The following is a 14,231-nucleotide window of genomic DNA, read 5'->3' on the forward strand; positions in this document are numbered from 1 at the left end:
TATTTGCATCATGTTCCTCGCTCAATATTACTCGCTGGATGTAATCTACTTGCACAAATTGTTAAATGCGCGTGTGTTGTGTACGGCCCATTAGCTTTGGACAGCTCCACCACACTTTGGCTTTCCGAAAGGCTCTTTTAGAAACCTACAGGTGATGTCACGGACACTGTTTTCAAAACTGGATTAAGTCATTTTCCTTATTTTTTTTAAACTTAGTCCCCCTAGCCAACACAACTAAAGACTTGTACTGCTAAACACCACGTTCTTCGCTCTAGATTACTTGCGGGACTTAACTTAGTGTCATGCAAATTTTTCGCTTAAGTTGAATATTTGCGCAAAGATGTGTCTCAGGTGTTTACGCAGCAATTGCGCCGCCCAATTTGCATAATTTGTATCGCCCTCTATGAGTCTGCGTCTCTACATTGACTTTGTATGCAATCTACTCAAATCGTTGAATTCGAGTTTAGTGTGTATGCCGCATTAAATGCACGGTTCACCCGAAAATGAAAATTATTTCATCATTTACTCACTTTATTCTTTTTGCTACTATGTACGTCAGTGGGGCTCATGATTGTTTGGTATTTAGGTTACAACAACATGAGCCTGAGTAAATGATGACTCATTTTTTTATTTTTGGGTGAAGTAACCCTTTGAGCAGAGATTTCTGCCTCTAGATGTCTCTACACATAAAACTGCACATCTTGTTTATGCCAACCTGTGGGTCTGGCTTTGTCTTTGTTACTATGGTAACCAGAATGAGTAGGAGAGAAAGAGACGGGGGGAGAGAGAGAGAGAGAGGTAAGTGGAGCGGAAGTAATTTCTAAAATGTGGTACTTCAGCGAACTGAAGGCCTAATCCTCTTAGACAGTCAGACTAACACACATATATGAGCTCTCTCTCTCTCTCTCTCTCTCTCTCTCTCTCTCTCACAGAGTTTATGGTTTAGTGCACATTCAGCAGACGAGAGCACGGCTCTTAATCTCAAGGGCCTCTGGGAGACATTTATGAACATTAATATTTACAGCAGTAAATTGAAACGGGACCTTTTATCCACAGGAGGACCGTACACAACCTGTGTCACCCAGACTCGGCCCAAAACAGCAGCAGACGGTTTTTAAATAAATGAGCAACGTGAGATATATTAACTCATATTAGTTCAGTGTGTATATCATTCTGATTTAAAACGTATTAAACGCAGCACAGAACTCACGGTTTTGGATCAGCAAAAAAAGGGTGGGGAAATAAAACAAGAACAAATTACAAGAACATATAAACAAAAGAACAAAGTTACAAATAAAGTAAGGTGTAACTGTATTAGTATTCAGGAACAAAGATAGATGAATGAATAGCACTGTCAATGTATAAATTAAATAAATTAATCTTTATTCTAAAACTTACAACGATGATTTTCTCCTTAACATTAATGACACAGATATAAGCAGGTTTATTAGACTACTTAATACCGGATAAGCACTGATTCAATATTGTGACACACATCTGATGTCTTTAAGACATAACCAACTGTTTTTATGGGAATACTTGCCAATACTTAATTTTGTTTGTTCATGGCTGTCAAGAGCAGAGTCTTGAAAGTGAACACAATTCTCTGTAAAAATACTTCTTGAAACATGGCTCTCCGTATCAGTGTTTCCAACTATTTTCAAAAGTTGAAAGTAGCTTTATAAAATGTATTTTTTTTTAACATAGAAGTCAGGGGAAGAAGACAATTGGGGAAAAAACAAAGGCTTTACTTGAAAATGTTGAAAAAAGAGAATAAATGGACAGTTTTTATAGCTTTGCCATTGGTAAAATTTTAAATAATAGAAAGCTATTTGATTAAATTAAAAAAACTAACACTGTTATCATACTTGACTCATTCACCTCCAGCCTTTTTTAAAAAAGTTGCCCATCAGCATTTTTTGTGATTTTCACAAAATGCCTTCCAGGAAAATTTCTAAAAATATATTAAGATACAAATATAGAAAGAACAGACCCTCTGCTTTCAAACAAACAATAAACAAACAAAACGGGAAAACAACTGTTTCATTATTTTTTTTCTTTGCTTATAAACTCTTAAATATGGGTCTTTTTCTTCAAAAATACAACATTTTAAACAAAAAGCTGAAATAATTGCATTTTTGTGAAGAAATTTTGTTAGACATGAGATATACAATAATTATCAAAACATATACAGAGTTTAAAATTAATAAATAATGTTTGGCTTCAGTTTTTTTATAAATTGGGTAAATGCACCATCTAGTGGATAATCGTGGTATTACAGATTACCATAAAAGCTCATCACTAACACGTTTTTTTTTTCAGGCAAATGTTTTCTCTTAATTGACGAGATAACTAATCAATGGCAAGGAAAGAGTAAAGTTATCCAAAGATGACATTTTCATAGCACAATTCAAAAGTAAAGAGAATCTTTTCATTAATAAACACAGAAAGTTGCTAAATGTTGCTAGATTACATTATTACATAATAGTGGTAGACCGATTATTGACATTGATATTAAGCATTTTTCTAACTATCGATAAGAAAAAATATCTGCCGATTTGCAGATAAAGTAATTACATTTTGACATGCACTATTTGGCTCTGATGCAGTTGCCGGTGAGAGTGATCAGAACTATGAAGGCAATTAAATTATTTACACCTATTATAGAAATTCAAAATGTGCTAGGTAATCTATTGATATGCAAGATTATTAACTAAATAGTTCTACTATCAGAATTAAAAATGTTTAAAAGCATTGAAAGTTTTATTCATTCGGCTGTATTAAAATGCAATGATAATGTGATCATTCAGACTGGAAAAAAACATTTGCTGATGCACTTATATTACTTATTGACATAATCTAGCGACATTTTGTGACTTTCCAAGAAGGTTTTAGCTCTTTTTATTGAAAAAAAGTTGGTTAAACTGCACGCAATGCATCCAGATATCAAGCTAAGGCTCATCCAAAAAGTTGCTAGATTTGTCGCTAGGTGCTTGTTGCAAAAAAGTTTCTAAAGGCATCTGGATTGTTGCTAAATCTAGTGACAAAGTAACCAAGTTGACAACAAAGAGTCTGTGTACATGCTTTGAATGTCTCTGAAATGGACATTCTTGCGCTTGAATAGTTTAAAATTGCTTAATTGTTAACATATGCAAGATTTAGAAACGTGCATATGATAAACTTTTGCGATATAAATTAGTAAATTAATTTGTGAATTAAATGCATGCCCAACTGTAGGACCTGCTCTTTATAAATCATGGAACGACTGCAGTCCTTTTAACTACTGATACAGATCCACCAAAAATAGTCAGAAAAACATGTTAATGTTAATGCCACAAAACAATAAACATAACAACCAATCGCTGTTAAGTGAAAAACAAACTGGACAACAACACATTTTGAAATTTAAAAGCCTTTGTGGAAAACACAGAGCAAGGACATAAGTATAGACGCTTTACAGATCTAAAAATAAAACCCACTGGTTTAATAAAAGCAACCATTCTAGAGAGACGGTGGGTTTTGTGTTCTGTACTTCTTTAGAAATGCACGTTTGATCTCGACAAGGAAATAAAAGTGAATTAAATAAAGCAGCTTGTGAATGTAATGAAGAACATGTGTGCACAGATGGCTGGGAGGACAACACGTCCCACACGTTCTCAACATTATTTATATATACAGGTGCTGAATGAAAAAAAGAAGGAGAAATACTTGGATGACACAAAGTGAGGAGTAAATGAAGTAATGTTTTCTCTTTCAGACTCCTTGTATTAAGTCTGATCTGAAGGGCGGTCATGATGGTTTATCTGCTCAGGTCAATGGCCAGGCTCCATCTGAAGACTTTGAGCAAATCATTCGGTCAATGGCTCAGGTAACGCACAAATAAAACAGTTAGTTAGTCAAACACGTCTCATACATGATGATGATGGATCAGATCTGACCTCCTGACACACTTAGGCAAAATATATGAATAAATATATTACACATGTTTTAGTGAAGCATAATTTTGGTACAGTATATCTATTCAAAGCAATTCATATATGACAGATGATGTTTGTATGTCTTTGTGTGTTTATAGGGCCGGTACGTGACTAACATTGAACTTGTGAAGCCAGTATCCGGTGGTTTGGGATTCAGTGTCATTGGATTGTGTAGCGAAAACCGCGGAGAACTCGGCATCTTTATTCAGGAGATTCAGGCCGGGAGCGTAGCATACAGGTCTGTCATAGTGGGGATCTCTCATTGATTATTATTATACTTAGCTAATAATATCCTCATCTCTTTAACTCAACCTTAAGATGAAGCTTTCTTCAGTTTATTTTTGTATCGCTTTTTCATTTCAAGAATTTTCATTTTTGGGTGACTATACCTTTAAGAGCATGCTCTGTGTATTATAGTGATGGTAAACTGAAGGAAGGAGATCAAATCCTAGCGATAAACGGTCAGCCGTTAGATCAGAACGTCAGTCATCAGCAGGCCATTGTGATTCTGCAGCAAGCATCGGATCATGTGAGGATTACAGTCGCCCGTGGACCTGTACCACAACTCTCAAGTCCAGTGGTGTCCAGAACTCCCAGTGCAGCTAGCACACTTTCAGCACACTCCAGTGCGGTGAGCAAACACACACAAACACATACAAAGTCGACAGAAATGAAATAACTTGCCGTGGCGCGCCGTCACACCGAAAATCCTCTCTGTCACGGCTACAGCTTCTAAGTGATGCAGTGTTTCCCATTCATTTCTAATTTGTGCCACCAGTGTTAGCAACTCTTTCATTAGATTTAATGACTTTTGTTCAGAAGAGGCCCTTAATAACAAACCGTGATCTCGCTTTCCAGGGCAGGGATCATCTATCTCGCTGTCTACTGTGTGTAGTGTGCGGCAGTGGGAAGCAGCACATTTCATTTACCGTACAGCGACCGACTCATGAATGAAAGAGTACAGAACAGCATTACCGAAACACGTCACTGTTACTGATTGTTTGGATATATTAAAGGGACACTCCACTTTTTTTGAAAATATGCCAATTTTCCAGCTCCCCTAGAGTTAAACAATTGATTTTTACGGTTTAGGAATCCATTCAGCTGATCTCCGGGTCTGGCGCTAGCACTTTTAGCATAGCTTAGCATAATCTATTGAATCGGATTAGACCATTAGCATCACGCTCAAAAATAACCAAAGAGTTTTTAAATTTTTTCTATTTAAAACTTGACTATTACATTGTGTACTAAGACAGACGGAAAATTAAAAGATGCGATTTTCTAGGAAGATATGGCTAGGAACTATACTCTCATTTTGGCGTAATAATCAAGGACTTTGCTGCTGTAACATGGCTGCAGGAGGCGCAATGATATTACACAATGCCCGAAAAAAGTCCCCTGCTATGGCGAGTAATCAAGGGGACTATTTTCGGCCGCTTTAATTTGATGGTTTTGTAATTATGTTATGTTATACAGTATTGTTTTGTACGTACGGTAAAATGCGTAAATTATATTAATTGCGTATATTTTGAATAGTAAAGATAACGTTTTAAACCGTGGTTAAATAAATGTTTGATTCAGCAACATTAAAACAACACTCAATTTCGATGACGCTATGCTTATAAAAAGCCATAGAATAAAAGTCTTCTTTACTTTTTAAATTATTCAGAGAAATAACTTGACCGTGTAGACTTTCAATGTCATAAAATTTTATTTACTCATTTGTGTCATTACAACAGAATGCAGCAGACACACTCACCTTAACGGTTTTTTTTTATAAATCCCTTTTCCTGCCCGATTAAAACACAAACACTGCAAATAACATCAGAAGTAAAAATTTATTTAGGTACATATATGCTAAAAATTATAGTCTGGTGCCAGCTGAACTTAGCCCCGCCCATAACATTTCAGGACGGAAAGTTCGGTCTTGAGTCGCTCCATTGTGGTGCTACTATGCTCGACCCAAAGCTAGGCAAACCAATGAAATTGTCAGGGCGGCTTTATACGATGATGGACAGATGATCAACAGTAACGTAATCAACCACGTAACCAAAGAGCGCTTGTGTTGAATCTGTTTACAACAACAAAATAAACATAATTTTGGTGAATTTAGATGTGAAGATTCAGCCGTCGAGTCTGTTCTAGAAGATATTGTCAGCGCTTTGATTTTAAAAGAGGAAAAGAGAAACGCGATCAAGGCATTTGTTGATCGGAAAGATGTTTTTGCCGTCCCTTCTATGGCGTGCACATGCAACTCGGCGTGCCCGACAACGTGGATATAACTAGTGGTCATTGCCAGCTCTTTTTTGGAAGCCCATGGATGAAGTTCATCTTACTAACAAATGGTTAGAGAGAGTCTGAGTGTATGACTTAGTAAATAACTCAATGTTGTGATATGAATGAAATGTTGTAAACATATTAGGTGTTGATGTACAATCGATTTTTCGATTAATCGTTTTTTTATACGTGGTCGATTCAGAATCGATTCTCAAAGAGCAGAATCGATTTTTTTCCTGCAAAAAATGAACGTAAGATTAATATTAATCAAATTACTAGTCTTCTTCACTAGATGTCACCCTCTTTTTTGCCTTGCGCGATGTTACCAAGGAGCCTGTCATTCTTTCATTCAGTGCTTAAAATAGCGGTTTTAGGTGCTTCATCGACTTTGATGCCAGCTAAACTTAAAAAGTTAGAGGTATGGAAGCATCCCGAGAACCGTAATCGAAAATTGAATCGAGAATCGGAATCGAATCGATTTGATAGCTGGTGAATCGAAATTGAAACGATCTGGAACATCTGGATCGATACCCAGCCCTAATCATAATGTTAGTTTTATTGTAGCAAAATAACTAGCAGTTTAGTTAAAGGCTGCAAAATAGGCCTTTTCAACTTATGTCGCACACTCGCTTGCTCTGATTGGTTATAGGTCTATCCCATTGAGTGCAGAGGCATTTTTTGTCCTGGTTCAGTTGAAAAAATTCTGACTAGAATTGAGTATAACAACGTCAGGCTATAAAAATGAATCTTGTGTGACTGATACGCTGTAAACCGGGTGACTTTAAATCATGATTTTGAAAGTCAATGACGCCCTCTGCTGGTTGGGAATACCAAGATGGCGACTCAATCTCTGCGGTGGCTTCACCTCTCGCTGTTACATTAAACGTTCTATGCACAACTCAGTCATTTATATAGATCAAACACTGACTGAATATATAACAATGTTTATATTTGTCTCTATAGACTCACTGGACTCACGTGGAGACGATCGAGCTGGTGAATGATGGAACTGGTTTGGGTTTTGGGATTGTTGGTGGTAAAACTACTGGAGTTATTGTCAAAACCATCTTACCGGGAGGCATTGCTGACCAGGTGAGGACGAAGATCAACTATTTATTAACGGTTACAGAACTGCGTCTTCTATTCCGGTTCATAGTTTATTACCAGCGACCAGGTGGGTATGAAAAATTATGTTGGGAGGAGTATTTTATGTTATCACCTTTATCACCACCAGATCTCAAGAGTTCCACCACCTTCTCCTAAAATATCCCTGTTTGTATTTTTTGGAGGGGCACTATTTTCTGTTCACAGATCATTATTTTTTGCTTTGTTGTAACAGAAAGGTTTCTTTATATCTTTCGACAAGAGAGTTTTTATCTTGGGATGAATGAACTCCTACCGCTTGTCTCTGGTTTCAGGACGGTCGTTTACGTAGTGGTGATCACATCCTGAGGATCGGTGATACGGATCTTTACGGTCTAAGCAGTGAGCAGGTCGCTTATGTCCTGAAACAGTGTGGAAACAGAGTCAGATTGGTCATAAGTCGAGCGACGGTGGATGATGCTCAGCCTGTACCGGTCCCCTTACCGACCGTCACTGAACAACAGGTACAGCCACAGGTCTGGCATTTATATAAAGACTGAAGTATGAGTTTTTAAGGGGTGCCTTCTATATGTTCATTGAGCTTTATATCTTCATATAAGTTCACATTAAGATTATTTTATTTTTGAATACAGTCTTCATGTTCTCTCATCCCATTCTCTCTGCCGTCTCATCTGTTTTCAGGGACTCGAGGATGAGTCAGATGCTTTTGACGTGAGTCTGACTAAAAATGCTCATGGTTTGGGCATCACGATCGCCGGGTATGTGGGAGACAAAACCTCAGGTGAGCTTTAAATACACTTTTTAATCACTTTGGTGCTTTTATTTTACTCCTGTTTCATTTAAAACCTGGTTTCTGTCATCTTCTCTTCAAGAACCATCTGGAATATTTGTGAAGAGCATTTCCAGAGACAGCACTGTGGAGCAGGATGGACGTATTCATGTCGGAGATCAGATCATAGCTGTGAGTCTGATAAACCTATGTTTTATAATTTTTGTAACATCAGCATTTCTGTGCTAAAAAAAAGAATGGATTTGCCTTTTAAAATATCACAATAGAGTTAAATAAACAAAAAAAATAGTTTTTTTATTGTATTTTTGTTTTTTAAAGGGGACAGAGAATGAAAAACCATTTTTACCTTTTCTTTGTTGAATAATGGTAGTATACCCACATTCACAAACATACAAAAAGTTGTAGACATGCTAAACATCTCAGTCTCATAGAAATTCCTCTTTTAGAAATGTCAGCCAGAAAACGGCCCAATCTGAAAAATGTATGCTTATGACATCACAGGCATCTCACTGCCCCTCCACTTTAAAATAATTGGCAACATTTTTAGAGTGGCAGCAAAGTCAGCCAATCAGTAATGAGATTGCAAGTTAAGCCAGTAGGGGGAGCCAAATGGGTGCAAAACCACTTGTTTAATATCCCCCACCCTAATAGAGCTATCTGAGAGAGGTTTTTAGGAAGCTTCTAAGGCATTACAGACCCAAACAAAAACATTTTTGTCTACATGTCACATCACAGAACAAGAATAAATACCCCGTTCAATCATTCTATGTCACCTTTAACTCTTTCCCCGCCAGCGTGGTTTAAAAAAAAAAATTTTCACAAAAGTTTTATGCCTTCCTGAAAAATATATAAACATACAATATATCAAGTGAAATAACAGACCATAAGCTTGTTTCATCCTATCTTCATTTGTTCTCTTTTAATCACCTCTTAAATATGGGTAGATTTCTTAAAAAATACCAATTTTTGAGCAAAAAGCAGAGATAATTGCGTTTTTGTAAAGGACTTTTTTAAGAGATCAGATTTAGAGCGATGATCAAAACATTCATGGAGTTTTAACTGTTTTTGGATCAGTGGATGCTTCAGTGTTTTATAAGTTGTGTTAGAGCGCCATCTAGTGGATAATAGTGGAAATATGGATTGCCGTTAAAACTTGTCATTGGCAGGGAAGTGTTTTCTCTTAATTGACGAGATAATTTGTGACTTCTAAGAGTTTTTTGCACTCTGCTGCTATTTTCTTCTTGAGATATATTGTTTGCATCACAATAATATGTAGAAGATGTGTGCCTGTTGTGTGCGTCTCTCATCTGATCTCGGCTTGTGAATGGGTTGAGCATTCAGGGCTAAAGTCATCAGCGTGTTTGTGTTTGCAGGTGGATGGTTTGAATATTCAGGGCTACAGCAACCAGCAGGCCGTTGAAGTTTTGAGACACACTGGGCAGACGGTTAACCTGAAACTGGTCCGACGCGGTTTTGATCCAGAAGACGCATGCCCAACAATCACAGAAGACGGACAAGTCCCGAGCACACCGAAAATCTCGAGTATGGAATGCACGCAAACGTTGACACATGGTAACGTATAAAGTTACTTATTTAAATCTGAATGTTAACATTTTGGTTGGCCATTCCACTTCTTTTAAATTTTAGAAAAAAAAGTGAATTGTGTAAATTTTATGGTGCGTTCACACTAGTCGCGAACGAAGCATTAAGCGCTAGTGATTTAAATGTTAAGTCAATGCAAAGACGTGATAGACATTCTGTTGAAAAATCTGAAGTTTGGAGGATATTTACACCGCATTAACCAATCAGGAGCTTGCTCTAGTAGTGACGTGATTATGACATAGCGAGCAGAGGCAGAAATACGAAACAACAATTGAGGACAAAATGATCATCGCTGTATGTGGACACCCAGAGCTGTACGACACATCTTCGTATTTTTATAGAAACAGGAATAAAAAGTGAGTGAGGAGCTCAACACCATTAGACACGAGTGACACCTTCAGGTCGAGCACCAGTGCCATAGAAAAACTGTCAACAGATGGACAATCCCAGATAAAACTCCTTCAGGAACTGAAAACACGCCGGAGCATGTTTTTAAAAGCCACACGGAAACGTTAAGCTTTAATCTCTCAACAGCAGCAGATCTGAAACCATCTGACTGGGTCTCCATGACCTTTTATCCTTCAGTAACATCACAGTGTCTGCAGAGAATGCAACACAGCTTGAAAGATAAAGCCCATCGCCTGGATGATATTTCATGCAGTCCATGAGAGAGCACGCAGATTGATCACCAGCAATTAAACCAACAAACAACTTACACTGGAGTCCATAAGGACACATTTACAGCCCAGATTTAAAACTGGAGCCAGCGCTGCTGATGTTGCAGTAAAGAACAGCATGGCTGAATTTAGCTCATTTTCATTTTAAAGGGCACATATTATGCAAAATCCATTTTTACAAGGTGTTTGGACAAAAATGTGTGTTGGCAGTGTGTGAACAAAACAACCCTACGTTGAAATATTTCCATTTAATCCCCATTACACCAAAGCAGTGTAATTGCAGTGCTGTTTTGATTCTCTTGTTAATGTGACATCACACTGATAAAGCCCCACCTACAGCCACTGACTGACTGGTTAATTTGACCCAAACGCTTTTCTAAATGTGTTTGCTAGCACATTGTAGTCCTAATGCTCCTAAAGATACTATTGTCTCAGACTGTATTCAAAGGAATCAGATTTATTTTTAACCAAAAGCTCTCACTGTCTGTTGGTAAGGGAGTGGGGAGCTGTAGCTCATTTGCATTTAAAGGTACAAACATGAAAACAGCGCTGCTTTGCTCCCGCCAAAATAGGGTCGTTTTGGACTGATATAATAAATGATATGTGGGGTATTTTGAGCTGAAACAGACACATTTTTAAAGCACTCCTGAGAGTAAAAATGGGCATAATAGGTTTCCTTTAAAAAGCATTACTCTTGCAGCGATTACACCTTGCATCCACACCAATCAAAACAGATACTTTTGTAAACTCTGCAGACCCTTGCTATTTTTTTTTTACCAAAATGCACTACTGATACCCTAATGCACTGATGTAAACAAGGCCTAACATCAAACCAGACATGAACATCAGCAGGAGGACAGGGAGACGGAGAGAAACTGAAATAATATAAAGATGATATAAAGAGACTACAGTGTTTCTGCTGATGTTGTGGTTGAGGTATCTGAACACACATTATTCACTAAAGTTCTTGGCAAGACACCAAACAATTTTCATTCTGTTCACAACCGGGTTGAGATATACTTTACGATACAACATCTGTGCCATGCCTCAATGTTTTCTAACGCTGGAGACGTTCTCTACAAAAAGCAAATACGAATAAATCGAAAAATATTGTAAAGTATTTGTGACCCGTGCTTGCAAATTGAGTCAGAATGTGCACGGTTTAATTTTGAGCTAGATTTTGAGATTTTCATTAAAAAAATAAGGGCATTAAGCCCCCTTGTGTATGGTGCATTGCTTTGTGGTCTCCCAAAGAAAATTAATGACATAAAACAGTCTAAAACAAATGTAAGGAACCACCCACTGGCCCAACGAAGGTATCCAATGACCTGGCGAAGGGATTTCGTGTTCTTGCTTTCCGCAGTTCTTCTAAAATAAATTATCTTAATTTATTAAAATTTAGTTTAATTAACTAGTATTTGGGTTTAATTCTTTGACTCTGTGAATAATTATAATCTGACTCCAATTGTTTTTAAATAATATTTACTGATCATAATTTAACAATAATTATTTTTTTATTTTAATAATATAAATATAGGATGTGGATACATTACTATGAACTTAAATTGAGGAAGATCCATGCTGTAAACATTTCTCAATAATTTCGCCGTTTCTACAGATTGAACCACTAGTGAATCCACCCTTACACAAAAAAAAATTCAATTATACAATGTAGTGCTTTTGGCTAGTAGCCTCTGAGGTTTAATTACACATCGTTTTATGATAAATTAATGTATTTTCTTAAATACCACAAAACTGGGGCCCCCTGGCACCATCTTACGGCCTCCCAGGTGGCCACGGGCCCCAGTTTGAGAACCACTGCTCTAAATAAAACATCTAAACATCTAAAATGATTTTTATTTGAACACTTTCTGAGAGGTGTATCGTATTAAACGCTTAACCTATACAAAGATACGTGTCCATCCACATGCGTGTCTGACATTTTGGTTTTTAACTCTTTCTCTACTATTCAATTTTTCAATTTTATTTATATAGCGCTTTTCACAAAAGTCAATTGTTTCAAAGCAGCTTTACATAAATAGAAGCAGTGAAAAGCACAGAAAACGACAGATAGCACAACAGAATACATGATAGCATGAGCAGTTAAATTTGCTGCGGCTATGACTCAATATTATAATTGCACGTATTACTAAAGCAACGTATAGAAGAGGAAGCTAGGTAAAGCCCAAAAAGGCTGCCTCCCCGGGGTGAAAAACCCCCTAGGAGAAAAAAAAACCCCGTGCTTTTATCCGAGGAAAAATAAGTCCTAGGAGGGAAAAACCCTTGGGAGAACGGAAATGGAGATTTAGCGGAGATTAAGCGGTTCTGCCGGTGATCGTTGGTCAGGTATCAGCTGGGCATAACGTTGAAGGACGGCCAGTAGATCAGAGGTGTGCCGACTTTCACATCTACCGGGACTGGGTCTGTTTGTCTCGTCCTCGGGTCGAGGACGAGACAGGGAGAAAAAAACAAAATCGTATTAGCGTAGCAGCCGTTCATATGTATTGTAGTGTCACACAGTGATGTAGTTTAACTCAGCTTAGTTCCAGACAGACTAAATATTGCGGCATAATAATATTATCCACAGTTGAGGATTTAGCAAATTGGGGGCCCAATGCGAGGGTATATATGGTAAATAAGGGTCACCTTCCGATCTTTAAGAGAAAATGAAACCTGACGACCCGTTTGACTAAGGCCTAAAGCCCCACTGTCGTCGTTAATGCAGGTTCAGTGGCAAACGGGTCTATATTGTATACCATTTACAGGACCAGGAGAAGACGCCAAAAACATCGCAACCCGACCATACGTGTTAACCCGTTTGACTAAGGCCGGAAGCCCCACTGTCGTCGTTAATGCAGGTTCAGTGGCAAACGGGTCTGTATGGCATACTATTCATAAGACTTACGATAGCGCCAAAATCGCAGCCCGACCATACGTGCCAACCCGTTTGACTAAGGCTGGAGGCCCCACTGTCGTCGTTAATGCAGGTTCAGTGGCAAACGGGTCTGTATGGCATACTATTCACAAGACACACGAAAGCGCGAAAAACGCAACCCGACCATACATACCAACCCGTTTGACTAAGGCTGGAGGCCCCACTGTCGTCGTTAATGCAGGTTCAGTGGCAAACGGGTCTGTATGGCATACTATTCATAAGACTTACGATAGCGCCAAAATTGCAACCCGACCATACGTGCCAACCCGTTTGACTAAGGCTGGAGGCCCCACTGTCGTCGTTAATGCAGGTTCAGTGGCAAACGGGTATGTATGGCATACTATTCACAAGACACACGAAAGCGCGAAAAACGCAACCCGACCATACATACCAACCCGTTTGACTAAGGCTGGAGGCCCCACTGTCGTCGTTAATGCAGGTTCAGTGGCAAACGGGTATGTATGGCATACTATTCACAAGACACACGAAAGCGCGAAAAACGCAACCCGACCATACATACCAACCCTTTTGACTAAGGCTGGAGGCCCCACTGTCGTCGTTAATGCAGGTTCAGTGGCAAACGGGTCTGTATGGCATACTATTCACAAGACACACGAAAGCACCAAAATCGCAACCCGACCATACGTGCCAAACCGTTTGACTAAGGCCGAAAGCCCCACTGTCGTCGTTAATGCAGGTTCAGTGGCAAACGGTGGCAAACTATTTAATGCAATTCATTTTAAGTGTTCATGTAGAAAAGGTTTTTATTTATTTATTTGGTTGGTCTGTGTTATGACCGTGAGTGCTTTGTTCCGTGAAAATAACTATTGCGAGTTAAGAACCTTTACTAGACAAATTATGCGAATGCT

General features: G+C 38.3%; 1 protein-coding gene across 1 annotated transcript in view; it reads left to right on the top strand.

Moving 5' to 3' along the window:
- The window catches only part of LOC135783394 (multiple PDZ domain protein), a 65,470-nt gene that overhangs the window by 14,631 nt on the left and 36,608 nt on the right, over positions 1-14,231 (top strand). Inside the window, exons 4-11 of the mRNA XM_073813686.1 lie at positions 3,758-3,868; positions 4,076-4,215; positions 4,395-4,608; positions 7,218-7,346; positions 7,673-7,861; positions 8,040-8,139; positions 8,231-8,319; positions 9,522-9,720. Coding sequence (XP_073669787.1) covers positions 3,758-3,868; positions 4,076-4,215; positions 4,395-4,608; positions 7,218-7,346; positions 7,673-7,861; positions 8,040-8,139; positions 8,231-8,319; positions 9,522-9,720 — 1,171 coding nt within the window. The remainder of the gene's footprint in view (positions 1-3,757; positions 3,869-4,075; positions 4,216-4,394; positions 4,609-7,217; positions 7,347-7,672; positions 7,862-8,039; positions 8,140-8,230; positions 8,320-9,521; positions 9,721-14,231) is intronic.

Source organism: Paramisgurnus dabryanus, chromosome 2 (assembly GCF_030506205.2).
Source record: "Paramisgurnus dabryanus chromosome 2, PD_genome_1.1, whole genome shotgun sequence".
NCBI classification, from domain to species: domain Eukaryota; kingdom Metazoa; phylum Chordata; class Actinopteri; order Cypriniformes; family Cobitidae; genus Paramisgurnus; species Paramisgurnus dabryanus.